Source organism: Anas acuta, chromosome 3 (genome assembly GCF_963932015.1).
Source record: "Anas acuta chromosome 3, bAnaAcu1.1, whole genome shotgun sequence".
In the NCBI taxonomy this organism is placed as follows: domain Eukaryota; kingdom Metazoa; phylum Chordata; class Aves; order Anseriformes; family Anatidae; genus Anas; species Anas acuta.
In genome coordinates this window covers 54,557,522-54,584,691 of record NC_088981.1, presented here as the reverse complement: position 1 = coordinate 54,584,691, position 27,170 = coordinate 54,557,522, and the positions used below count along the sequence as shown (strand labels likewise).

Genomic DNA, 27,170 nt, shown 5'->3' with positions numbered 1-27,170 from the left:
TCATGTGGCTGGCCGGCTAGATGGATTTTTTTCCCCCCACCACATTGTTTAACCAGGCTCAGAGCAGTCCTGAATGACATTAAAGCTCTGGCTCTGACAGCTCACAAGTGTTTTGCCACAGGTGTGGTTTTTCCCCCAGAGAACTCTGGGTCTGAATGCTGAAGAGAAAAGAGCATAGGCTCAAGATGTCCTTGACAAGAAAGGGGTGAGTATTGCTCTGCAGAGGGTTTGTTTAACAGCTTGCTTGTATCCACAGGGTAATATCAAGCTGTAAAATGTTAGTAAGAAATGGGTTTAGTAGGGGATACTACTTCTACACTGCCTAGTATTAAGCTGTAAAAATCACCCCTGAAATATGCCTCCTTCTGTGATGAAGAGTTACAGGTGGGTTATAATTCACCACCTATTTCTGAATGCTTTGTTACGCAAGAGAAAGAAAGACCGCTGCAGCAGGCGATGTGGGAGTGGAGAGATCACTGAATAAGAAAAGCTAGAAGGAGAAATTACTTTTCGTGACTCTAGGGAGTCACGTTTCAAACCCGGCTTATAATTGTATATACTTTACCTGTCTCTGAAATTCTCTTACATATATTAATGTTATAGCGATCCGTATGAGCACGATGGGCAGTACGCCAAAGGGGGATGTAATTTTCAACTACCTCCACACTGTGATTGGAGAGGGGAGGAGGATGTCCACTAACAGTGTAATTATGTGGCAATTCCGGAGAAATTGATTATTATTAGCTTTTTATGATCACACTAACAAAGTCAATGATCCAAGATGAAACAGCAAAAATTAGTGCTTGAACAATATTCAGCAACAAGATATCACCAGGTGAAAGTGGAAACCAGATAGTTCCTGAAACTGAAATGGCCATCTCCCACCAACTGCAGCCATGGATGTGCTCTGTTAAAGCCTGATCCACTTTACCAGGGAAATCCCAGGATGAGAGGCCATGTAAGTATGCAATGACACATACAGTATCGAGAAGTGGGGGGGTGTTTATTCTAAATACCCGCATCACTGGGGTATTTGCACCTTTAACCAACAGAGAGAATTACAGGTAGTGAATACAGATCATTTTCTTCAAGTTGGTTATTGCTTTAACAAAATCTTCTGTCACTTTTTCTAACATCCATCTTCAGCCCCTCCCAAACGCAGCACTGAGACTGGATACCTGCATGGTCAGGACTATTTGCCCCTTTGAGGCTCTGTGGTTTTATAAATAATAATTAGAAACACTTCTCTGTGATTTGAGAAGGTTTTTCTAAAACGAGAGCAAGTTGCTAGAATACTTGAACAGCAGAGTAATATTTCCGAAGGTCATAATAATAAAGGAGGGGAAAGAGAATAATCATTATTGCTCTTTCTTGCAATTAGTCTGCTTTCCGATATCCCACATTGCAACTAGAACATTATTCAAGAACACCCATCACAGTGCTTAACAAGATTTAATGTACATTTATTCTTAACATGTGGAACATATAAAGATTTTATACTGAATAAATGAAATTCATTAAGCCAGAGGAAAAGGAGGAATTTACATCAAGTTTTTTTCTTTTTTAACTACATTATCTTGAAATACAAATGCAGATTCTTGTCACTGAAAAATCTTTGAAGTTGTGTTTCTTCCTTTTTTTTCCTGTATATATTTTTTTTTGTCTGTAGACTGGTAACCATTTTCTTAAATCAATCCATACGTAACCATTTCCACACCTTGATTTATAAAGCAAATTGTGATCGGCTGCTCTCCCGAAATAGAGCATGACTTTATACATACAGAAACTTGTACATTACCCTCAGTTGTTGGTTTTCTGTGTTGGGTTTTTTCTTTTTTCTTTTTTTTTTATTTTATTATTTTTTGGAGATATGGCCCAAATGAAAGAAAAAATAATTCTACTATCACTTTGTAGATACCACATCATGAAAAAGAAACTAAAAACTTTGTACTAAAAAAAAAAAATGAGGGTATGTTTAATGTACAACTTCTATATACATCACGGCCCTTAGGCAATAAAAAAATATTTTAAAAAATGATTAAAGGAATCATGAAGAACTGTCATTGTGGAAGGTCAAAAAAAAAAAAAAACAAAACAGATGTAGACAAGACAGTTCTGGTGAGGAAGCAATTGATGTTTATCATCAGGTTTTGTTTAAAAATCTTTTAACTTGAATTTTTTGTTTTGTTTTGCTCCTAGCCTAATGTAACCATTTCTCCTGAGGAGAAACCCATATCGTTTTGTATTTTGACTACTGACTGACACCCTCCTTGATCCCCTACACCTACATCACTAGAATCTTCTATTGCACAGAGCTTTGGGTGATGGTATACAAGTTTTTTTTTTTTTTTTATTTTTTCCTTATTTGAAAAAATAAAACACACAGGAACTTGGTATGTTGGTTATTTTTCACCTTTTCGTTTCAAAGTGGTGAGATTTTTTTCCATCATACAATGGTTTGCCATAACATTTTTTTTTAAAAAGTCACTAGTTCGCTTCCCAAAAAATATGCAATACAAACATGGAAAAGAACATTGAAAAGGATAATCTATGGAAAAAAAAAAAAAAAAGTGTGACCTTTGAATGTACTAGACAGCAACTTTGGTTAAAAAAAATAAAATAAAAAGATGTACTTATACACATAGACAGCAAATATTAATTTCATAACTGTTCAAATTAATAATTTCTTTAATTCCCAATTGGTAAATAGTGAATGGGGCAGAGGAGCAAAGATTCTTTTTTTTTCCTTCTTCCTACATTGGATAAACAAGAACAGAAAACAGCCAGTTATATGTGACCCTCTAATCTCCACTCACACATGCTTGGCTTCTCACTTATGTCATAACTGCCCGATCTGAAAAAGTACATCACAGATGACAGATGCAACCAGAGAGTTCAGGACAGCAGATATTGAGATATCCAGCAAACGACCCTCGTGCAAAAGGAACTCTGAGCGGTTCTCGTCCACTCTAGCCATGGCCAGCAAGGCCTTGGCTGCCCTGCACATCATGTCTACGCTAGGCGGCTCCAGAGGCGGAGGCTGCATGTGCATGAGGTTATGCTGGCTCTGCTGGTACTGGGCCATGGTGACCCCATCCTCCAGGAAGCTTATCAAGTTTCCGATGCTTCCCTTCTGCACAGCTATTGCCCTTGCTGCTAATGTGTCCCCCTGGGCAAGGTTCGATAAGAGCGCCATGGACATTTCTCGGCAGACCGGGTTTTTGCGATCCCCAACGTACCTAACTAAAGTAGCGTAGAGTTTCTCCTGACGACTGAATGGGGGGGTGGCCAAGATAAGGTCCACATTATTGTCCTGGATACTGAGCTTACACAGGGTCTCCAGCACAAGTCTCTGAGGCGAAAGAACTGAGTTGGGCCCCACGGTTGGAAAAGGATCCTGTGCCTCCGCAGACGGGCACACCATCCAGTGCAGCAAGCCATCCAAAATTGGCAAACAGATGCTTTCTGTGTAAGCAGACAAGTCTAGCTGCCCAGAAATGTTGGCTAACGTGACCAATGTATTATCCCTCAAGACCTCGAGGCAGTCCCACCACCACTCATCCTTGCTGCAGGCCACCCCTTTGTCCTCCTCTTCCTCCTTCTCGTAAGTCTGCGGCGCTCGCTTTCTTTCTGGATGCTCATGGTGAAGAAGGATCAACTTTCCCAGGATCAGCACCAAGCCTGGATGTTTGGACATTTCGGTGTCATTGCCAGGCACAAAAGACAAGCTACGGACGATATTTGACACACAGATGCAGCGTTTGGCCAAGGAGTCTTGCCAGTGAGTTATGGTGCATAGAGGAGTCTCATCCCGGCTCCTTGGCTCATCCTCTAGCAGTTTAATATTCCGGTGGCTTTTGGCTTGATGGATCCCAAAGGGAAATTTACTGCTCTCTGTTTGGGAACCAGAGTTTGAGTCTTCAGGCAATGCTCCTGGCCGGGCTGAGAGGACATCGTCAATGGTTGCTGTTATGCTTTTTTCTTGCTGTTCCTCAGATTCACCTTTCCCCTCGAGGTCCTTCTTTTTGCTTGGAGAGTTCAAGGGAGGAGGGGCTTTCCTGCGTGGAGGAATCTCCATCTTGCTTTCAAAGTGAGTCTGGATATGCTCAGTTGTGTCACCACCACCAAGCTGCCAGTGGAGAAGTCCACTATCAAATTCCTGAACGCGTCCAAGTTTGTCAGATCGGTCAACCACAAATAGATTATTTTTCTTTACAATCTTTATTGGCAGCTTGTCAAATTTACTGGCTTGTTTTGGCCTCTCGCTTGGATCAGCAATGGCACCAGGAGTGGAAAAAACAATGCTTTTTTCTTCTTCTACCTTTTCATCATCCCCCTCCTCCTCCTCTTCATCAAAATAGTCAATACATTCGTCGTTCTCCTCTTTTCCAGTATCCTCTGCCACGGACTGGCTATCATCTTTCTTGGCTGCTTTGTGATCAAGTGCTTTGTGACCTGGATCTCCCACTTCATATTCCATAAGGATTCCAAAAATGTCAATCAGGCATTTTCTAAAATATTCTACTAAAAGCTCTAGAAATCCAGACAACTAAGGGGAGAAGAAAGAAAGAAAGAAAGAAACAAAAAACAGATAAATATTTTTGTCTGCATGGGATTTTACTAGGAACACCAAAGCATACATCTGTGAATATTTCCCTCCTCCTGCTGTGGACTCGTGGCTTAGCCCTGTGTGGCAGAAGTTATAAAAGGAAATTCTTTTAGTTTCTGTCCCATCAGTATATAATGTCAGACTATCATGGCTCCAATTGCTTAAACTATAACAGTTATGAGACGTACAATACTTCTATTCATGTGCCTCCTTTAAGCTGCAGTAGACACCTAGCCTCGCTGTTCTGTCCCCTGGGAAGTGCCTAGTATTCTTCATTGTCTGTTCAGAGCACTGAAGTTTCACACTTGCCTTTCTTTTCTGAATTGTACTTTTATTCGAATCTCGAAGTTGATGATTCTTCTCCTTTGCCTCTCAGTCTCTACAACCAACTGTTCTGTAGGAATCTGCAGTTCGGGTTCAAGGAACTAACATCCTAGATTAATATCCCACCTCTACTGGAACGGTTCTCTTTTTGCCTAGCAGTATTTTAAAATTGTTATTGGAGCCTGGTGCTGGAAGTCATCCTTCAGAAACAGTTTTCATTTAGCTTTAATCCTCTTAATTAACTTGTAATCATTTTCTCATGGAAAGGCAGTAGTTGGACTTGGTACTAATTATCCTCAGTGGCTTTATTATTAAAAATTCTTTACTGTTATGATATATTCAGCCTGATTGTCTGCCTTTTAATGGTTGTTTTAATTGTAGACTAATAGGTGTTCAGCAAAATGTATCCCTTTGTCCATTCCGAATTCTCTAGCCACTGCCAAATCCCCCAAAGAGTTAAGAACAAACAAATCCTTATGAACTGCAGGAATTATCAGTCATCATAAAGAGTCCTGACTGCCATTGGAAATTGTGTTCAAGGCAAAATTAACCCCCCAGAAATCTAAAATAATCTGGTATTCTGTGTAATTTGCACAAGGTGCATTAATGCAATCTCTAACAGAGAGAATTCAGGTGAGATTTGCCTCGCTTAACCCCAAACACCTGCAACAGTTACACACCTAACCTAATTGTCTAGATTCCTTTTATAGTCCATGATCTTTTAGAGGCCATTTCTAGGGTATGATTCATCTGACCTATTTTAGATCTCTACTTTAGGATGAGATGAATCATGCTATAGATATCCCTTGTTCTAAAGTTAGGTGGGATGAAATGTACCATCTGTGTCTGTTTTAAAAAAAAAAGGTCATTATATTTAAAAAATGATGAGTTACACTATTAGTAACCAAGGAATGAATGGAGCAGAGAAACTGAATATTTCATTTGCACAAATTTTAGATTATGTGCATTATCAGCATACCCTCTATTACTGCCACCTAACAGGCCAGTGGGTAGAGCAGGGCTGAAAAATTCTAGGAGGTAGTGAGGCAAAAGCATACACTGTTAAATGGCACGTTACTTGTGTCCTGTGGACAAACAGCGGGTTTTAGCCTTTAAATCATCTTATAAATCTGAAATTTCTGTACAAACTTAATTTACTGGAAGAATAAGTGAAACAAAAAATAGGTGATTCAGAGAATCTTACAGCTTAGTATGGGACTACTGAGTCAGACAAATAGTGACTGAAAGGCAGTCTCAAGTAGATTTAACATTGTTCTGCAATGCCTTTTTTTGGAAACACCACCAGATTACTACCATATTGCTGTTTTCTGGAATTGTCCTCGAGCTACAACAAATGTGAATTTACACATCAGTCTTCTGCCAGTGATAAAACTCTTACATTCCTATGTGTGCCTTTCTAGAGATATCCTCCCTTTTGAGCTTATTTTCCCTATTCTAGCCTCAAGCATGTTTTGTTGCTCACTGTTACCAATAATCACAAATGGAATTTTTGCAATATTCAGTTTTATGTTGATTATGATCGATTTTAAGAGACTTCAGCATTTTCATATGTATTGTATTGGCGCTTGTTTTCCTTGGAAGGCTGAAAGGTATATTGCTTTCCCACCTACCTGAGAGAGGTTGAAAGTAGCAACAGTGCTGTCATCATACAGAAGAATATTAATAGTGTCTAGCGCCCAGGTACTTTCAGCCAAAAGACCAGATTTAAGAGACATCATCACTCTCCAGGCCTCAGGAGTTACTGGAGAAAGAAAGGATAACAGCAAAACAGTATTAGTGCATACTTGCAGTCTGTTAATGAGTTTTGAAAGAACAAGCTGTGACATTCTGAGGGTGCAAAATACAAATGAAACAGTTACCGAAACATTGCTTGTTTAAAACCCTGGTTTCACCACTTAGCTTCATTCTGTTTTTCTGTAACTGCTGCTTAGACTTAATTCTGGAGAATATCTTAACAGGGCCATTCTTCCTACTTTGCTGAAGATGAAGTCATCTTACAAACTTTTGAGAAGTTGTCCAAAGCAAACAATCCATAAATACAAGTAGAATACTCTGTCAGGAGTATGGGAATTTCAAGTATGAGAACTTGAATGTGTGAAACATAACAGGAATTCAAGATAAGTAGATACTTGGGAAAGAATATGGGGAGAAAAAAAAAAAAAAGACAAATAATATGGAGTGAATAAATGGGCCACTCAAGGAAGGCAGACACTTTAAGTACACAGCGGAACAGCATTAGCTCTGTTGTGAGCTTCCGCGGAACAAGAGTGTAGAAATGTTGAACTGGTGATTTAACAGACACTCTGATGGAACTGTCAACACATAACCTTTGGAAGTCTGAGAGAAGCTTCATTTTTAATGCAAATGTGCATTTTTTGACACCCCTGCCCTCCATATTAAGAACTGATTTAATTCCAGGTCAGATTTGCTGGGCTGAGTTTTAGGTATCATCCTCATGATGCATATGTTATTACATTTTTATTTAACATTATCACATAATAGTTACCAACGCTACCTATTTGTCAAAATAGGTTTAAAATAAAAACAAATAAATAAAAAAGGAATAAAATAAATAAAAACAGATAAAAAATAAAATAAAAATCAAAGTCCCTTTTTCACAACCTGTTTCGGTATTTGGCTTTTGTTTTGATGCTTACCAATATCTTTTGAGGTAATCTTTCGTCTTGGTTTTAAGACTGGTTGCGATGCTTCTACAGAGCCTGGGGGGAAGGTGATTTCTCGCCTAATTGGTGGTGGTTGGGGTGGAGGTCCTGTGACCTGTGACACTGGAACTGTGGGTATAACCTTTTGCATCTTCATGGAGGGTAGGAAAGGAGACTTGCTTGGAGACATACGGTTTTCCAAAGAGCGCTGGAAGGATGCTGGACTTGGAGCTCTAGAGATGTGATTTGGCATAGAGGGTGGCGTCTGGTAGGATGACTGAGGAGGTCTAGTGATAGGCTGCATGGAGGCTGAGGATGACATATAAGAAGGCTGACGTTGGTTGACATGAGAAGGCCACTGACTCTCGTGGTTTATCCTCTGGTCAGGTACCATCATATCATCAGTGCGATTCATCCCTGGATACGGCGGGGCCTGTGCAGGGCCTCCTGGACCTTGCCTGTTCTGGTAAGGGTAAGGCATATCGTTTCGTGTCGGCCACATGTTCTGCTGAGGACCTTCACTGGAGGATGACGACTGCATGGGGCCACCAATCATCTGGGGAGGTATTCCGTGCTGCTGCATTTGCCCTGGGCCCTGCATCCTCTCCCTGTTATACGGATACGGATACTGTCCCTGCATGGGCCTCCTGTCAGGCCCAGTGTAAGCATTGCTGTACTGGTTATACATCTCCTGCTGCTGGTTGCCGTACTGCATGTTATACATATCCCCTTCATGGCGCTTGGCTGGGGGCCCATACATGCCATCCATGTGTCGCTTGTAGTTCTGGAAAAAAAAAAAAAAGGGAAGAAGATTTGTCACTTTTGCTCCATACACAATCAAATAGATCGTCTGGAAGCTCATTTAAAAAGCTGAAGGCTCCTCGTTCTGGAAGGATCATGCTGCTTCCAGTCAGGCACACAGTGCTAGTTAGGTTTGATCGAGGGCTTTCGTTTTAAGCCTCTGTTGTGCTGCGTTTGTAACTTAATATTGACAGGAAACTTATCCTTGGGCTGAATTTTCTTACGCTTGCTCTTGTTTTCCCCCTTTCCCCTTCCTTTCCTATCTGTCAGATAAAATTCCATTGACCATTTAAGACATGCACAGAAAGGCAGCAGTCCTCACCAACTAAGATATTTTCACTCTTTTTTTATGCTTAGTCTGCTAAGAAGACAAATTTTAAAACAAAACCACTCAATGACTTAATCTCTTCAAGGCACAAGCACTGAATGAACTCTTAAAATAACAGGATATGCCACAAGCATGTAAGGTTGAAACACCAGATTATGACAGAGCATAAGCTACACACAATATCTATACTATTAGGAGAAAAATTCTCCTTCATTTGTTACTCTGCATAATTCCTGGAAACACGGTCCTGCTTGGGCAACCAGCCCTCCTTCCCTAATCATCCTGAGCACGTTTAATTTCATGTGAGATTATTTTAAAAGCCGGTCACATCCCAACATTCTACTCGAGTTTATGCAGGTTCTTACACTGCTGCTCAGTGATGAATGAAGCAATGTAACTAACAGCTGCCACCCATGGTTTATTCCGTCTTTGTTTCTCACCCTCTCAACTGGGGAATGTTGTGTGAGGTAAGCTGTTACACTGTGGGGGGAGACGAGCTGGTTTTAAATCATACAAGTTTGTTTGGATTTAAGACAGCAGGACAAAAATAAAGATGTTGCAATTTGAGGGGAAAGTGGTAAAGTTTGCAGGGGTCCTTGAATCCTTTGGGAATTTGTTGCACAGTTCAAACCACTCCGAATGCAGCATTTGTATTAAAGGGGCAATTTTTGAATATATGATCTATGGTAAATTCAAAGTTATGGCTCCCCTGGTATCTATATCTACATATAGATAAAATTCAGTATATATTCAATATGGGTCAGTTAAAACAGCCCTGGGATTCATAAACTCATCTTCCAACTTTGGTGCACATAAAAATGCAACTGCTGCACTGCTCAAAAGTATTTTTTATTTCTTTTTAACTTGCTGTAGAGCTGTCTGGCTATTTGAGAATAACCTTTTCAGCCTTACATAAGCTACTTGCTGTGGCAAATTCCACGCTTTGGGCCAATTCATACCTTGAGAACTGACTTGGTAGTTGCCACATCTAAGAAGGTGTTTGTTTTACCTGAGTGATTCAGAATGCTTAAAGCAGACACTTGGGAATGAAGCACATGCCTTTATAAAAGCTGTTCAGTGCTCTTGTCTATGTAGTGGCAACTACAGTGGCAAGCACATCCTGCTTTATGCCTAAAGGTAACCAGTGCTGAGGGCAGTGGTGCACCTGATTCCCCCTCCTGTGTAAAGGTTCAGCGGGGTGGCCGAGACTATACAATGTACCTCTCTCCACTGGGAAAGTGGAACTGTGAGATCTTGCAACAGACAAAAAGACACCAACACCGGTCACCTGCTGTGTAATAACTCTCAGGCTACAAGCATTCATACAGGAATTGAAAAAAGTGGCTCAAAGTGCTTCATTAGCCCCAGGGGTTCATGCTCCAAGCACCTCCTTCCTAGTCATTCCCTAGCCTTCAGGCTGCAGATAAGGCTTTGAAAGGGCCATTTTTCACATTCTTCTTGAACTACAGAGTGAAACTTAGGAAATAGAGTAAGGAAGGGGCAACCTGATTCCCAGCTAAGTGGAAAGGGGGAATCCTCCGGGAGTGGGAGCCCCCTCTGGGAGGGGCCAAGGCCAGGATTCTCGCCCTTCATTCTTCAATGCTTTTTTGCATTCACGCTTGAATGAATGCATTTTGCATTCAAGAGACATTATACAAAGCACATGAACAGCACTAGGGACAGGACCAAATATATACACACACACACACACACAAATTTAAGCTGTCTTCTTGCTTAAATGAACATGTAGTTAATATATAACCTACATACGTTAGCATGGAATATCTCAAACTGTTCTGTTATGAATCTTTGCAATTTCCCCATTAAATCATCTCAGCTGCTAGTATATGCTCATTGAAAAGAACAGCACATTACTTTTTTGATGATGCTATTTTAGAGATGTTTGAACCAAAGAGATAGGTAAGAAATTGAACATTTTAAGCCTTTTTAGTACAATGTAACCTAAAAGCTCTTTTTTCTCTTTCCTAAATTTCCTAGTAAAACTCTACCCCAAGCTGAAAAGGACTATTTGGAACTGTCTGAAAACAAGCTTGCATTCTGACATTGTATTATACGGAAATGCTTTCTACTTTGGAAGCTAATTTTGATTACTGTATAACTGGAACTCATAACATGCAAGATGAAACTCTGACCTTGTTGAAGTCAGTGTAGTTTTGCTATTGACTTACAAGAAGGGATTTCACCCACAAGGTAGTAATGATGCGTCTTACAAAAACCTTAAATTTGTGTACCATTTGCATTTTCAAAGATTTTACACTGAGAGACTGAAATGTACAAAATGTTTAAGTTATTTTTAACACTAATAACACCTCTCATGTATTGGTAACATACTACTTGAGAGAACACACAGGGAATATACCATCTGATATATATTAAAGATAGGTAATGCACATGACCCACCACAACATTCAAAATAATTGCGAGTACTGCATGATTTACTCTGTTCCGGTTTTCTGTTGGGTTCACTTGGCTGCATGACATAATTTGAGGCCCTTCAACCTGCCAGTCAAGCAGCTTTCCTATTTGTTTCTGAAAGTGAGGCAGCATCACTTTACTAGCCTATGAGTTATACTTTCCCAGTCTGCTGGTTATTAACTTGGGACATTCACTTGATACACATCCAAAGCCACAGAACATCTGTTAAAATTTATGCTCTTTCAGTGTTATGAACATATTCTCCTATAGCTGCATATACACTGCTTATCCATATGGGCTGTGATTCTGACCAGAACTACAGTGCTCCTTTGTGCCAAAAGACATACATTCTATAAACAATGTTTTGAGTGTATACAGAACTTTGGGGTGACATTTATTAAACAAATATTATGAATATAACTGTTTCCCCTTTTCCTACCTGCTGCTGTGGATACATTCCAGGTTGATGTCCTCCATATGGTGGCTGTCCTGAGGGAGGTCCTTGTCCTGGATACTGCTGCCCGTATGGTTCATGCCTAAAATGAAGCATTCAAATCAACACTTAGAGCTGATGGAATTTCCAAGCCACCAGGAAAAGGAAATTGCTCTGATGATCTTGCACGTTGAAGATATTTGCCATTTGGAAACACAGTGAATGTACAGTGTGGTATGGTCCCGAGCCTAGTGCAGTAAGCTCTGCTGGAGCTGGCAGTCAAAGGAAGGAGGTAAAGCAGATAGAAGGAAGGAGAAGCAATGAAGATGCAGCAGAGAAATTTAGGGGTAGCTGTCAGGAACGGAAACAGAGTATGGTCAGCAAAGAGGTAAGACAGGTAGCTACAGTGACGCCGGGAACCAGTTGTAGCAGGACAAGTACTTGACGTATAGCTCAGACATTGAGAGTCAAGATGCTTGTGTTTAAAGAGTAGATCTCCATGAAGACTATTTTCTGGATTAAGAATGTTATCAACTTAGAGGTATGCAGGTTTGGTATATAATCAATACCTAACTGCTGATTTAAAGTGAAATTCTGTGATTCTAAATTTAGTTGGACCACAGTGACAGAAAGTTAGTATAAATATCATTATATTACAATATGTAACATTTAAACATCTTATCACTGAATGAAAACAGTACTTTTATGCTTTTGCTAAAATTCATTTAATTTTTAACTATGCTGCATAAATGAAGCATACACACAGGAGGCAGAATTGAGCTGCACTTGGAAACTTACCTGTGGCCCCTTATGACCTCTGAGGGGCACTGCAGTGCAACTGCAGCATTTTTAGCATCTCTGAATGAAATTTAACTTGCTGAAATGAAGTGCTTGGAAAGTAGTTATACTGAAAAATTAACACTGTATTGCAGACCAGTATGTCAGTAATTCCACTCTGTACATCACCAGTAAGAACACAGCTACCATTTGAGTATAATTATGGAAGTAATATATCACAGAGAGTCAGAGAAATAAAGAAGACCGGGGAACTTGATGCATTGAAAGATCTCATGGGACATGGCTTTTCCAAAAACACAGAAAATTTACAGTTTTTGTGCGTTGACCAGAGTGAAAGCAATAGCTGTTTAGTATTTCCTAAAATTATCATGTGGATGGAGAGAAAATACCTAATGACAGTTAAAAGAACAATATACCTGATAGGAACTGTCTACACTTGTCAAAGATTTTATGTGCTACACGATAAAAATGTGCAAAGGTACACGTACATTATATACATAAGGAAACATTTTCTAAATGTTAGTTTTGTTAGCCACAGAATAACCACAATCCAAATGAAGCTGTGGAAGCTTCAGAATTAGTGTCATTTGATGCTGCACTGGAGAACTTGGGGCAATAATAAATGTTCAGTTCAGTGTTGGCAGGGAGATACATAAGACAGTATGTATACTCCTTTTCTAACGTCTGTGATGCTATAGCTACACAAAGCCAACTGATTCTCCCAAGCCTCTGTACCCCCAAGAAGCTGAACCAAAGGTAAAAGCCTAAATAAGAACAGACAAAGCATAAGCAACACCAAGAGGCCGCATATTCTATGTGCTCCCACAGAGGCTGCTAGCACTCATTAGCTGGTTATTGCAGATATTACAAACAGAGAAATCAGTGTTCACCTTTGCTGGCCAGGGTAACGATTAGGAGAGTACATGCTTGGGTCACTGTTTGAAGGCACCATGTTGCTTTGACCAGGTGGTCCCATACTGCCTTCAGGACCCAGCCCATGATCCGACCTAAAAAATGACAAAGGAAACCTCATTCTGTAAAAAGCACTTATTCCCCAAAATTGCCAAGAAAACAAAACACACCCCTTAAAGAAAACATTTGCTTGACTTATCACCTTCCGCTGGAAACTTTAATCTCACTGACTCCCCAGCAATATGACCTGTTGAACATGACAGTTGTGTTAGCCTACACACCCACTACTTCAAACTATGGGAGAAAACTCTACTCCACTGTTATACTTAAAAGTCCAACACTGCATCACTTTGGCTACCACCAGGAAACAAAAAAGAAAGCTAAAGTACACAATCCAATGAGAGTAAAAGTGGGAATATAGCCAGAGCTGCAAAACCTACTGGAATGCTTGATAAAATCCAAACAGTCTCAAACCTCTCTGCTTGCTATGTAACAATGCTCATTCATCAGTGATTTCACTGTTTTTTTCTTTATTATTATTTTTAACAAAGGCTTTCCCAGCATAAACAAAAGAGAACCAAATTTATTCTTCCTTACTTCACTGAAAGGCAAACTTACTAGGGTCCTGATGGACACGCTGAAAGACTAGTGCCTCTACAGCTCAGACAACAGACTCCAGAATTTCCAAAGACAATCCACTAACAGACCACAAACCAAACACAGTTAGGCTGTTTGTTTTGTTTTTCAAAAAAAGCCCACCAACAACTGTTTAGGTAAAAACATGGCAAGAAGACTAGCTCAAGTGCTACTTTACACCATCACAGCCCAGCCCAGCAGCCAGCTGAAGGCAGCTGCCAAACACACCATTTGCTGATCTGCTGCAGCTTGAGTGACTTCTGAAGTGTAACAATTCCTCTTTATTAATTCCTGTAAACAGCTAGACACTGTCACTACCAATGGTTTAACTCCCAGTGATTTAGCAAGATGCTGTAGGAAATACAGGCCGATATGTTCTCTGCAAGGTGAGATGGGAAAATGAGAAGGGGAGATGATTGTTTTCATTAACGGGCTTTCCTTTCTCCTAAAGATTAACTCACCTCCTGTCATAGCCACTTCCATAAGAGAACTGCTGTCGCTGGCTCATGCTCATGTTGGACATCGCTCCAGATGGACTCTGGTTATACATATCCTGTATTCCACTGTTGGGCATTTGTCCAGGGGTCATGAAAGGCTCATTGCTTCCAGGCACTGAAACAGTAAAGGAAATTAAATATATTATTCTGGGTGTTTGAAGATATCTTTTTATTAAATGATATATTTTAAAATAATGTTCAGATCCCTAACACTGCCAAGGAGAATTAGCTGGTGTCTGACAAGCTCTCCAGGGCCTGATGAAAACACATGAAGCAGCACCACTACCAAGATGATGGTTATAATATTATATAGGAGCTGCAAACAAAGAAAGTAATCTCATCATATCGAGCTGAACTCAACAGGCACCAAGGCAGCTTCTTCCCTGTGGTCTTCATAGCTGAAGATGAACTTGCTCTTACTCTTTTCACCCCAAACAATGCTAAATATGACCGCAAACATGAACCCTTCAAACAGATGAAAGCAAGTCTCATAGTTTGAATTATAAAGCTGTAGGGATTAGGTTCTGCTTTTTCTCATAAAGCACTTATATACCTACATATATCAGAACTTGCTTACTGAAGGAATAAGCCCACTTAATCTCAGATGGATATAACGACTAAAATGAATCTAAGACAGAGAGGACCTTTCCCTTACTCTAACCATCTTGTGCTAGTCTCCGCAGTCCAGGAGAAAGGATTTAAAGGAAAGGTTTAAAAAATCACATCAGGCTATCTCTTTTAACGTATCTCCTCAATTCATCACATATCAGGCAGTTGGACTCAATCCCTGTATGTCCCTTTCAACCCTTCCATTCCATTCCATTCCATTCCATTCCGTAAAATTCTTCCCTTGATTTATGGACCTCTTCTTCCTATGTCTCCCCTTTGCTCTCTTTGTGATTCCACTTCTTAATTTCATCTCCTCCATCTACTCTTCTCTTTGCAGCCACTGTGAGCCCTACTTGTGTTCTTTCCTCCCACTTTCCTATATACAAGGTATGCAAGACTGATTCATTTTAAGCACATTTTATAGAATCCACAAATACACCTGTAGGTTAAGTGCCCAAAAGGATAAGAGTCAGGTTTAACATTAATTTTAATTTTTGCTTTCTAAAAAATGAACAACCTTTGAGCATGTTTATCACTTTTTTCAAGGGTTGTCTAAGGGAGAAAAAAACTAGCTTTCCTATTCTGAAAAATATGTAAACAGACAGACAACATAAGGAGACTTGCTCGGTTCCACACAGTGAATTTCCAGTTCAGCCCTACTACAACCAGGCCTGTTGCTTCAGAGTTTCATATTCTAACAATGAAGTCCAGGATCTGATTTGCAGAGTAGCTTACCACCTTCAAGAAGCATACTGCATTGCATAAAACCTTACCCTAGGAATTTATGCCATCGTTCCTGAAATGTGTTCCTAGAAACAGTTTCAGGAAACAGTTAAGTTCCTCTAAAATACACAATATGACTCTGAGAGGGGGAAATATGATCAGAGCACAGTGAAACACAATTGCACTGCATCTCTCTTTTTGCTATAAGCATGCCATTTTGCCAGTGTTAGAATCAGCAAAGTGTGCAGCTCATTCTGATGACTAGAATACCCTGATTAAATCGATGTAAGAACACTTAAACTCCCACAAAGAAAATACCTTTTCTCATTCCACCGAAAGGATCTTTATTCGGCTCATATGGCATCCTTCCCATCATATCTGGCATGTTTATTCCCTGCTGGTATGGTGCATTTGGCGTCATGGAGTTTCGCTTCGGGAATGCTGAATCACTTACATCAGAAAAGGGATCGTGCACACTAACTGCGCTGTTTCTAGAAGAGGAGAAAAAAGAGGCATTAACATCACCATATATTTGTAAGAACTGTGAAAACAGACTGGACTATAATATGCCTAGTCCATGACGCTGTCTTCAGCAGTGCAGCACATACCTGAGGAAGATGCAAACAACTTTCACCATCATTAAAAAATCTACCCATTTTTTTCCCCACGCTTATCTGACTACTTACATTAAAGACCAGTGTTTTTCATCTAATTCAACTGCACATGTTCCTATTAGTCATGTAGAAGTCTAAACTTTTCTGAAATTTCACTAAGCTGTTGTCCTCACAAGCACAGGTTAATTATATGCTGTGTAAAAATAGTATTACTGTTCATCAGTTTCAAATTTACCAATTGAAAGGTAATGACTGCAAGGTTACCAATTTACCATTCCCTTGCTCTCCTACTGAAGACTAAACAGCTACATTTGATTTACCTCCCAAATACCATTTCCTGTTATATGCAGAGGCACTAACTTTTATGGCTGCAGCCAGCTTTATTCTAAAGCCCTTACAATTTTGGCTTGGAAAATGGATTTTCACTATTAACTAGCAGATTTATTCTTAATGCAAAAGAAAATGTTTTTCACAGTGGGAGAAAACTCAGCCTGAATTACAGATGATTAAGAAAGTTCTGGTTATCCTTTCCGAGCTATTGGAGATGAAGAAAAAAGAATCTAAGTATGTTAAGTTCTGAATGATTCTGTAAATAGTTCAAAGCTCACGTTTCTGCTGAAGTCAACGAGAACTTTTTTTTTGCTGGACGTCAGTGGGCTAAGGATTCTTTATGAATGGAGAGAAGACTTCAGATCAAGCTGGCCTGAATGACTTATAGGATAGACAACTGAAAGGGATCTCTCTGTCCATCCAGATGAATACTCTGCTACCTCACTGTTATTGTAATACTTATTTGATAATTGGACCTGTATACCCAAGAATCAAGGCTGTGGTTCTGAGCTGGTGCTGTTGGGTTCCACATCCCTCCCCACTCTTGACATATTCTCATTCTCTCCTTTGCACTGGTGCTTGTTTGATTTTTCTCTGGTGTTTAGAAAGCTAATGCAGCTCCTACTCCTTCCTCCCTTTCCTAATCTCCCCTCCAAAGCAAGATGATTTTCTGCCACTTCTAAGGCTGGACTGGTTCAACACAGAATCAAATGAGTTCCTGAGCAGTTGGGAAAAGGCTTAAACTGTCGTGGAACTACAGTGTAAGAGAAAATGAAGCAACGCTCTTCTCATACCTGCCACCCTGCATAGGTGTCATCTGTCCATGAGGTGTTGATGCTGGTGTTGGGGGCTTCAAATCGCCTGGCACTTCTGTCATGGAATTACTACCAGTAGACTGTGGAGTCTGTGGACCTTGCAAGGAACCAGAATTAGCTGGGAGATGAAAGAAAAAAGGAAATATTAAAAGGTAGAAGCCAAATTACTGTGGAAATAATAATCATCAGTGAGAGAAACTGGTTCTTTCCCCCATGAGCCTGCTTATACCATGTATCTCAATACTTTATAACTTCCACAGATCCTCTGAGATCAAGATGTGCTGCACAATAATAGCCATCATCTTTCCTAGAACCATGAATTAAATCTGATGCCTGAAGCAACATGAATAGAAATCATCTAGATGAAGGATCATTTAAAACAGAGGTCAGAGATACAGAGTTAATTGTCTATAGTTTACAACAGAGTAAATGAAAGGTTGTTCTTTGGCACAGCTTCTTTATATAATCACTACCACAACACAGACATTCATAAGGCAAATTTCAGCCAGAAGCTTCTCCTACAAATTCAAACTGCTGTATTAATATAAGAACATAATTTCATTTACCACTAGAAAGAAGACATTTCTGAGGTGAAACATGGCAAATGGTTGGTGGCACGCTGCAACTCTGTGTCAGTTTTGAGACAGCGTGGCATAAAGATTGTGTTCAAGAAATGCAAAAGACAATCTGGGATAAGCAGAAAGCAACCACTGGGAGTAGAATACAAACAGGAGCTATGGCACACATTCCTATTAAAACTGCAAAAGTAGCAAAATGCAACTTAACAAAATGTAGCTAGGATCACCATAGAGCATGTGTAACAAGACCAGGTCAGTTCTGCAAATCCACCTATTTCACCTGCGAAAACTTTTAGGTTGAGGTCTCAGAGAGTAGTAGCGTACCTCTACTACTGTCCTCCTCAACCATGGTAAATAGCTATAATCCTGATGTGACAACGAGTGGAGAAATCATGGACTGTTCTATTCCAACAGCAACAAGAGCATTAAATGAATACATCACATAAGCTAATGATAAAACACGTTCAGACCAGTCTTTTAAAGTACACACTTGAAATTACTCTTTTTGTATGAGTACTGAGAGGATTATCCCCCCCACTCCAAACATTCGATGTGGTATTTTTCTGATTTAGAAGGCAGTAGAAGAGTATCATTAACAGTGTCTAAACCTTGGATCAGACTGGCCTTGTCTGCTTGTTTGGTGCTCGTAGCAGGAATTCGTCCCGAGAAGTTGTAGGGTCAAGTCTATGGATGCAATTTTCAAACAGAAAAAATCACAGACCTAATAGACTTAGAAAGACATGGCTTTGACTTGAGAGGTCTTTTTTTTTCTTTTTTCTTTTTTTTTCTTATGAACTGTCACGTAAGCATTTTATAGTGCCTGACTATCTACATTCAACAGCCAATTAACAAACTTTATAAATTACTGTTAGAGGAAAAATTGCAAGAAGCAGTATGGGCTTTTCTTCTGCATGTAAAAGAGAGAGTAGTTTATAATTGACTCAGACTCCTAGAACACTCATCATCTTGACAGGCAGAGCTTGTTTTTAACTGAAGAACACCCTTTTTATGTGTTTCATTTATATCTGTAACACATGTTCCACTATCTGGAAATCAGTCTCAGTAGCAAGTGCATATGTAAAATGCACATTTTGTAGACCATGTTGTTCCTGTCCTCAACTTTCTAAGGCATGTTTGGATTGCGCTCACATAGAAATGACGTTCAAAAAAAGTTCAAGAAAAGCTCTCTGATTGCATTAGTACAGTAACAACAACATTTGCGACAATTCAGGCTACAGTTGACTGAAGGCTTTAGTGCTATAATGAAACAAATCCATGAAATAATAAAGCAAATCTTCATGTTCACATAAAATGTACCCTTTGTATATATGACCCCCTGAGTAACACAGGATCATTCTCTTGTCCTTTTGTATTTCAAGGCCTATTCTGCTTTAAACACAGTTCTAGATTACTTCTAAAAAGCTTGAAGGCATTTCTGAGTTGTCACACACCATCTTGTCATATTAGAGCTATGTAAGCAAATATCTTAGTTTATCCATACACGTACTGTAAAACATGGTATTGCTTCACCCTGCACATTTCTCTTATGAGTGGCTCTTATGCAGCAATTAAGTTCTTCCTTATTCTACCTGAGCAAAAACCGAATTCATACCTAAAGTAAACCCAAATAAAACAAGCAAAATATTCTTTCATTATTTATGGGCTGCTAGAATACATCGTATCTTTATTAGGAATAATGTGTTTTTTAGAAACCGCTTCAACAAGGAAAGATTTAAAAACAGAATGATGATGTCCAACAGAGAACCTGCAAGTTAAATTTCTGTCTGCTGGGTGGTAGTTATAGTTATTTGCCTTGACCCTGACCCTCTGTTAAACAACTGTTTATAAATATCTGAAAAATGGAAGGTAAATACTATTACGAGAAGTGCCAAGTTTCTGGTATTGCTTTGTGAATGTGCTTTGCCCTAGGTCCCTGCTGGCACACTTCTACAGGCTAGGGCCTGCAACGGTTTCAACCTCTGGATCAGGTCATCAGCTAACAAGAAGAGCCCAAGACTGGGTATAACCTACATTCTTTAAGTAATGTAACTCTTTCTTGTAGGATGTGATTTTCAGTTTCTTAAACATTTACCATGCTTCAGACAATCACAAGGAAGTTATCCAGATGGATCTTCACCTCAGGCTATTTTTTTTTGCTTTCTCCTGTAGAAAATTCATGTGCAATACTGGGCATATGAGTGAAATTATTTTTTTTCACAAGAGGTTCTTAGATGTGTAGTCCTTTCCTCAGAGAGTCTCTTTAGAGATGTTGATTTGTGGCTATGCAGAACACAATAAGGCAACAGGTGAGATCATGTAAAGGGTGATACATGGCAAAACTTAGAAAACTGGCACCCAGAATGAGCTGATATTCATGATGTAAACTTTTTTGGTGGCCCAGCTCTTCATCTGTAGAACAGGAATCACATTCCTTTTCCTCTTAGACAGATATTGCAAAGGTTGATCGATGCTTTTAAAGCCCTCAAATACAATTAAAATGAGGACCAAAAGAAAAAAACAAACAAACAAGGAGTAAAGTTATAATTCTCTGTTTGAGGCTGTCTGAAAACTGTGGTACAGTTATTGAAAGGTGAGGGTAACACAAAATACTGAATAGCTTCTCATTTGTTGAGCATTTGTTTATTTTGTGCACTGAATGACACAGACATTTCACAGAAAAAATATCAATGTGACCGCATGATTAAGAGTGTATTGAACTGTAGATGCACAAGGAAACATAATTAAGGTTACAAAGACTATATCTCACTTTTGGCATTTCTTAACATTTGAGCACTAGGCTTTGCAACAAAAAGATATGCTTTGACCAGTTTTTGGATATAGTATGTGCACACACTAAATGCAGATTACTTATGTTCCCTCACACATACTAATACATTTCACACACATTGCTATTAGCAATGTTTTCTAGTTTTCAAGGATATGGAAACAACCCTCTACTTTGGAAGAAAGTGACATATTCCTCTCTTCATGTTTCACCTTAGATTTTACATTTGTTAATCTATTCTCTGAATTCCTTATATCTATTCTTGCAGGTATTTTATTACTCTAGCCGTTTCGTTTTGATCGTGGACATCCTGAAACAGAAGCCCCATCTTTTAAAGTGCTTTCTAAGCTTCGGTACTAAACAAAGAATGAATAAGAAAGACAAACACTAATGTTCTTTTAGAATAGGTAATCTCTGTGTACATGACTGCAGCTGACTTGTGGACGTCCAGGAAAAAAACCTATGTATACATAGCTAATGAATTCTTCATCTCACGTCCATGTCTCAGTAATGCTTCTCTCTCAAGTGTCATAGCAGATCTGTAAGAGTATGCTTTTAGGAATTTAAAATCCATTCAAAAGGAAATAAAAGGAGCATTTCTGTTAGTGAGAAGTGAAATCCTACAAACTCTTCCCGCAGTTCACTCAACGGCAGCACGGAATTGCAGGACTGCCACAGCTTTTTCCTTGCAAAGCCTGAATGGCAGCACGGGCTGCTTTCAGGAAAGACCCTTGATTTACCAGAAAGACGCAGTTAAAAAAATAAATATATAAAACAGATTTCTCTTGCCAGCAATTTTTTCCCTCCAGGAAAAAAAAAAAAAAGAATTCAACCTCTTGAAACGCCATTAATAGGAGGCCTGACGCGCTCTCTAGGATATCCCTACCTTTTGCCAGAAGCTACAAATGTATACTCTAAAGTAAACAATGGGAAGGTTACTGAAGGTTAAGCACATTCGCATACTTCAGAGTGAGCAGCCAGCCGCCACGCTGGGAGGATAATTCACACAGCACGAGCCCCGTGCCCCAGTTTGGCCGGGCTGGGGGCCGCTGGCTGCGGCTGGGCCCCCCCGGCGGGGCGTGGGGGCACCTCTGCCTGCCCCCATGTCCTCTGACCCCTCACCCATCCGTCTTCCATGGGGATTCCTCGGCTGGCCTGGTGGCACGCTGCCTGGCATCGCCTGCCCGCTAATAACAGCAGGTCGGTCGGCCACCCGCCGCCAAAGAGGGATGGGTTTGGTTCCGGGGGCACTCACTGAAGGGCTGCATCGCACCGCATCCCCCCCACTGTCCCTCTCCCCAGGGCCTGCTTCTCCGCTGCCAGGGAAACTTTCAGTTCAGGACTTGCCACTGGATTTGTGCGTTTGGGTCAAAACTATCAAATGCACATGATGGGAAGTGCATTTTGTCTTTGTACCCACTTCTGGAAAGTACTGGAGCCCCAGAAGGATGCTTACGAAGGCCTACGGTGCCTTTCTCTCCATAAAGGAGTGCCTGGCACGGACCTCGGCACAGACACAACAACCAGGTCACAGGGCCAGCAGGGGTCCTCTAATAGCTAGCCTGGCATTAGGCATCTGCTGGTGGTGTCCACCATGGTGGTACTACCTGACCCAGGCAGACCCAAGGCGTGATATCAAGGTCTCAGCCTACCACAAAAGCATGTCTCCAGCCTGCACAGCCTCAGAGCAGTGCAAGACACACTGCAACACCTTCAGGCCCCCACCTCTGCCTGGCAGTTTTCTGAAAGGACAGAAGAGGCTCCAACAGTACTATGGAGCCAGGACGTTTATTACAATAGACAGCTAATCCTATCACTAATGCCTTGGCTACAGTGCCAACGCTGGCTACTCTGACTCCCTTTTTCAACTTCATATAATTGCTGACACTACCCTGAATTGCACTGTACACAGCACTAAACTATTCTCTCCTTTACATATCATTTACCTTATTAGAGTTAATGATGCAAAAACCAAAAGTGATGGGAAATCCCAAATACAAGCAAATGGACTAACACACGAACCCACACTGCTGCATCGCAGTCCCCCAGATTTGCCTTGCACATCACAACCTTTTCCTGACCAGGTTCTTCTGCTGGGCTCTGCTTCCTACGGTTTTTGCACTGTTTCTCATGGACAAAGTACAACACCCCCTCTCTGAGACAAATCCCCCTGCTTTTTTATCAAATTACCCAAGCACTAATGCTGCCAACTACTTCTTTGCAAACGGTGTCTGCTTCAAAGTGGTTCTGCCTGCACTGAGCTAACTGCACAACAGAGGCTAATGGTTAAAAGGAGGACCTTACGAGGCTGCTGTTCCGTGTTGTACCGGGCTCCTGCTCCCTCTGAATGCCAAAGAGTAACAGATTATCTAAAGTACATCCACAACTCTACTTCTTTTGTGCAGTTAAAATGTTAATGTTGGTATAAACCAAAGAAAAAGGAGCGAGAAAAAAAAAGCTGACTATTAAAAAGAACAGGCTTGTACTCTGCAGCATCTATACCTCAGCGGGATTTCATGTACTAAAGCTGATACACACTGGGAAAGCCTTTCTGCGTACAGAAGTGCAGTCCATTCAGTGACATGAGTTCTTTTCTAGCCAACAAAACAAACCTTGAGATCTTTGCTTGCTTCCCCCTCTTCCAGTCTCTATGTCCTGCTGTGTTTTTATCTTAGAAAAATAGTTTCAGTTCTCCTCATAGGCAGCTTCCTTGAATGTTATGATAAATTTAAACTCGGACTTTATCATTTTAATCTGTGGCATTGTGATACAAAAGGACGCTGTAAAAATGGTACGTCTGGTGTTTCTATTCCTTTGTTTCCAGTCTACGTATTTAAATAAGGATTCTTCATCTCAAAGTTCAACAGATTCACAGGAATTGTCCCCGAACAAACTGCTGAGCGCGGTGTTGGAGGGGGACGGGCAAGGGAGGAGACAGCAAAGCACAATACCCTTTCATTTTTAGTACTGCTTCTTAGTTTTAGAAAGAAATTAATTTCCTCCTGACACTCCTTAGCAAGTCTAAACAATTTCACTCCCCTTACCAGCCTTCTTGGGAATGAGAGGCAAATGCAACACCTTATAATTTTTGCAGTGGGGCACACTCTGGACTTGCTATGCTCATTTCAGACTGATAAACATTTGGACTATAGGCTTCACCTCTTGTACTACGTGTTTTTCTTCACATTCCGAAATTACCTTGCAAAGTCATCTAGTTCTATATTAAATTATCAACACTGAGGTACCTGATAACTGTAGGTATTAATGAGGAAGTGGAACTATTTAAAGTATTACATAAGGAGATGTTATCTAGGAGTGTTTAACACTAAACACTGCCCCAAATCCTTAAACCAAATACATCATGCTGAAAAAGATTTAAGCTTTATTGCCTTACCTTCTTCTGTAGTGACAAAGCACTATCATATGAAATGATCTTGTAAAGGCCAGAACTGTGTTATATGATGATAAAGGTTTTTGCAAATTTTGTGGTATCCACGATAGGAGTTTTCCAACTGGGGCGATACAGCCAGCAAAATACCTCAAGAGCTTGCTGGGTCCCCCACTCTCCACCTCCCATTTTCAGCCAGTGAACCGAAATAACAGAAATTAAGTCATTAAATACTTTTCCAATATTGCCTTCTAACATACGGAACTGCTATCAACATTCCAGAATTATGTTCTCTTGGCAATAACAGAAGGCGGTCTACCTAGCAGTAAATGTGAAAGCTGGTATTAGCAAAATTATTTTGTTGCTCAGAAAAGTCTAATAACCAGCAAATGAAAGGAAAATTTTTCAGAAGTCAACTTAATAGACTAATACTTACAACACCTTTTCCTATATACTTAAAATGTCACTGCTAAAGAATTTTCCTGTGTTGAGTATCAATCATGACTATCAAATCTTGCAAGTCTCAAGTTAAATTAATTTAGAAAGAAACCACACTGTACACACAAAAAGAATGGCCCAAATCAATCAATTCATGTTCTGATTTTTCAGAGAAGATAAAAATGGTGATGCTAACAACTTATCTGACATGCAGGATTAACAACAACAGAATAGAGAGCGTGCCTCCAGACTACAATGTCTGGCCGTGGGGATACACCATACTCTCAGCTCCTTCCATCTGCCACACATTCAAGGCGAGCCACATCAGAGCAACCATCTGAGATCCACTCATTAGCCCAGCATCTGCCATCCTGCCTCCAACTGAAGTTTTACCAAGCAACAGCCACGCTGAAAATGCAGCTTCAGAGCCACAGCAATGAAGGTGCAGGCAGGAGGACCTCATCTTTAGATAAAAGGAAACTCCTCCTGGTGCTGGCTGCCTCCTGTCTTACAGCACGAGCACGTCCTCGCAGAATGCTATCATTTTTACTACAACAGCTTAACTCTTTGAATCTTAGAGATATGATGGTACATGCACCTTGAGCAAAGACTAGATACATAACCGTGGATGGCTCCTCAGAGTTAAATCTGACTCAACTCAGGAGCCGGTTCAAGTTGGAAAACAAGATGCCAACAACATATTTATCCTCGCAGTTTGTCTAATATTAGCAAGACATGCTTCTAAATATAAAAACTGCAACCTAGTGAATATCTTGCGCATTTAAAAATGGTTGTGTAAGAGGCTGCAGTTTTTCCTACTTACCAGGAGATGGCGGCTGAATCTTAGGTTGTTTCTTCGTATCTCCGGTGCTGAAGACTTCTGGAGGGGGCTCCTCCCCTCGCTCGATCTTGCACTCGAAGGCAAACAGGTACTGAATGTATTGTTTTTTCAGGGAGCTGGCTGCACTGCTCGAAGTGCCAACGTTCAATGTTGTTGCCAGCTCACGCCACTTCTTGTTTTTATTAACCTAGCACAAGAAATGGCAGAATCATTGGTTTGCAGCAGACTGGTTTGTTTAAAAGTCAGGAGACAAAAGAAAAAAAAAAAAGTACTTAATGTCTTGGTTTACTTTTTTTTTATTATTATTATTATTTTCCTCTTCTAACTAATGCTCATTACTCCCACACGAAGTAATGCATAGACAGCATTTACAGTTATAAAACCATTAAGGAACCTGCTGATAGCTACATAAAAAGCTTTGCTTGTTGAGAGTCTTCTGCATGGTGCATCTTTTAAATGCCTTGCACTCTTCCAGGGCCTGTGCTCTTCAGTTAGCAATTTATCTCCAAGCAAATGCACGCTCACTCTTGCTCTGACACCCACCCACACCCACCCCATTCTAATTAAAAAGCAGCTTCTAAAAACTAATTTAAAAAGCAATAACAGCGCTATTCTGCAATTTAAGTGTTTGAGCACCGATATGAAAAATATTTTTTCTCTCCAAACTAGCCACCAGCTGTCAGACAGTTTAGCCTGTAATTCCTGGCTCGAGTCCTTTCACTTTAGGGCATCTTGCAGGGACAGATCAATGATCCTTTAGCTAGATGAGAGGCAGAGTGAAGTGAGGCCCCTTCATTAATTAAGGCAGACTTCAAACACACAGGACTAGCCCAGCAGTACCCTGTATTACATTGCTGACTGCACAGCTCCACTGCGAGTCTTGTTTGCAGTGCAAGGCTGAGAATATCCAAAGAATCTGCTCCTGAGTTCTTCAAACACAGCTGATCTGCAGTAACAGCTCAGTTCATTTGTCATCCTGGATGATGCCACTGGCTCACTCAGCTGTACCAGTCATAGCAGAGTATTTTGCTGTAACACCTGATGCCCCAAAGTTCATTCAGCCAGTTGTGCAATTGCTAGGTATGATCCTAGGAGGGGAGACAGCACTGAAATAAAGGGGCTATGAACATCTGAGCATCTGGGCTGATGCTGGGGAAGAATCCTGATTCTTGCATGCCATGATACCTTGTACTTGCCCTGAGGCCTTGTACTTGCCCTGAGGCCTGAGATTTTATGATTCCAGCTTAACTTTTCTAGTTACAATGGTTATCATTAGCCATACTGTTCTCGTGCCTTTATGCCAGCAGAAGAAATGTTTCTTACATTTCTCTCTGTGTTTAATAACATCATAATTGCTGCCAGTCAGCGAAGATATTTTGGGGATAGCATTAATAGTAGGCAGGTTGGCATGGCTGTATGAAGTGTTTTTATTTCTCTGGTAGATCCTGCAAGAACTCAGGAGTTAAAGGAGAAGAGATTGTCATAAACTGCCCCTGCTGAGGCTTGAAATCCGGTTACACAGCCCTTTGTGCCTACTGACTTACAGCTAAGTGATATGTAATGAACACATTGTATAATGCAAACAGGAACA

General features: G+C 40.4%; 1 protein-coding gene across 7 annotated transcripts in view; it reads right to left on the bottom strand.

Annotated features, from left to right (window-relative positions):
- Positions 1–1,433: 1,433 nt before the first annotated feature.
- The window catches only part of ARID1B (AT-rich interaction domain 1B), a 320,528-nt gene continuing 294,791 nt past the window's right edge, over positions 1,434–27,170 (bottom strand). For 4 of the 7 annotated variants that reach the window (XM_068677174.1, XM_068677171.1, XM_068677169.1 and 1 more), the window contains 9 exons: positions 25,562–25,766; positions 17,529–17,667; positions 16,109–16,281; positions 14,423–14,573; positions 13,304–13,420; positions 11,622–11,718; positions 7,612–8,401; positions 6,565–6,695; positions 1,434–4,549 (listed from right to left, as the gene is read on the bottom strand). In XM_068677174.1, the coding sequence (XP_068533275.1) occupies positions 2,840–4,549; positions 6,565–6,695; positions 7,612–8,401; positions 11,622–11,718; positions 13,304–13,420; positions 14,423–14,573; positions 16,109–16,281; positions 17,529–17,667; positions 25,562–25,766 (3,513 nt within the window). In that variant the 3' untranslated portion in view covers positions 1,434–2,839. The remainder of the gene's footprint in view (positions 4,550–6,564; positions 6,696–7,611; positions 8,402–11,621; positions 11,719–13,303; positions 13,421–14,422; positions 14,574–16,108; positions 16,282–17,528; positions 17,668–25,561; positions 25,767–27,170) is intronic. The other 3 variants (XM_068677175.1, XM_068677172.1, XM_068677173.1) reach the window with 1 other exon arrangement.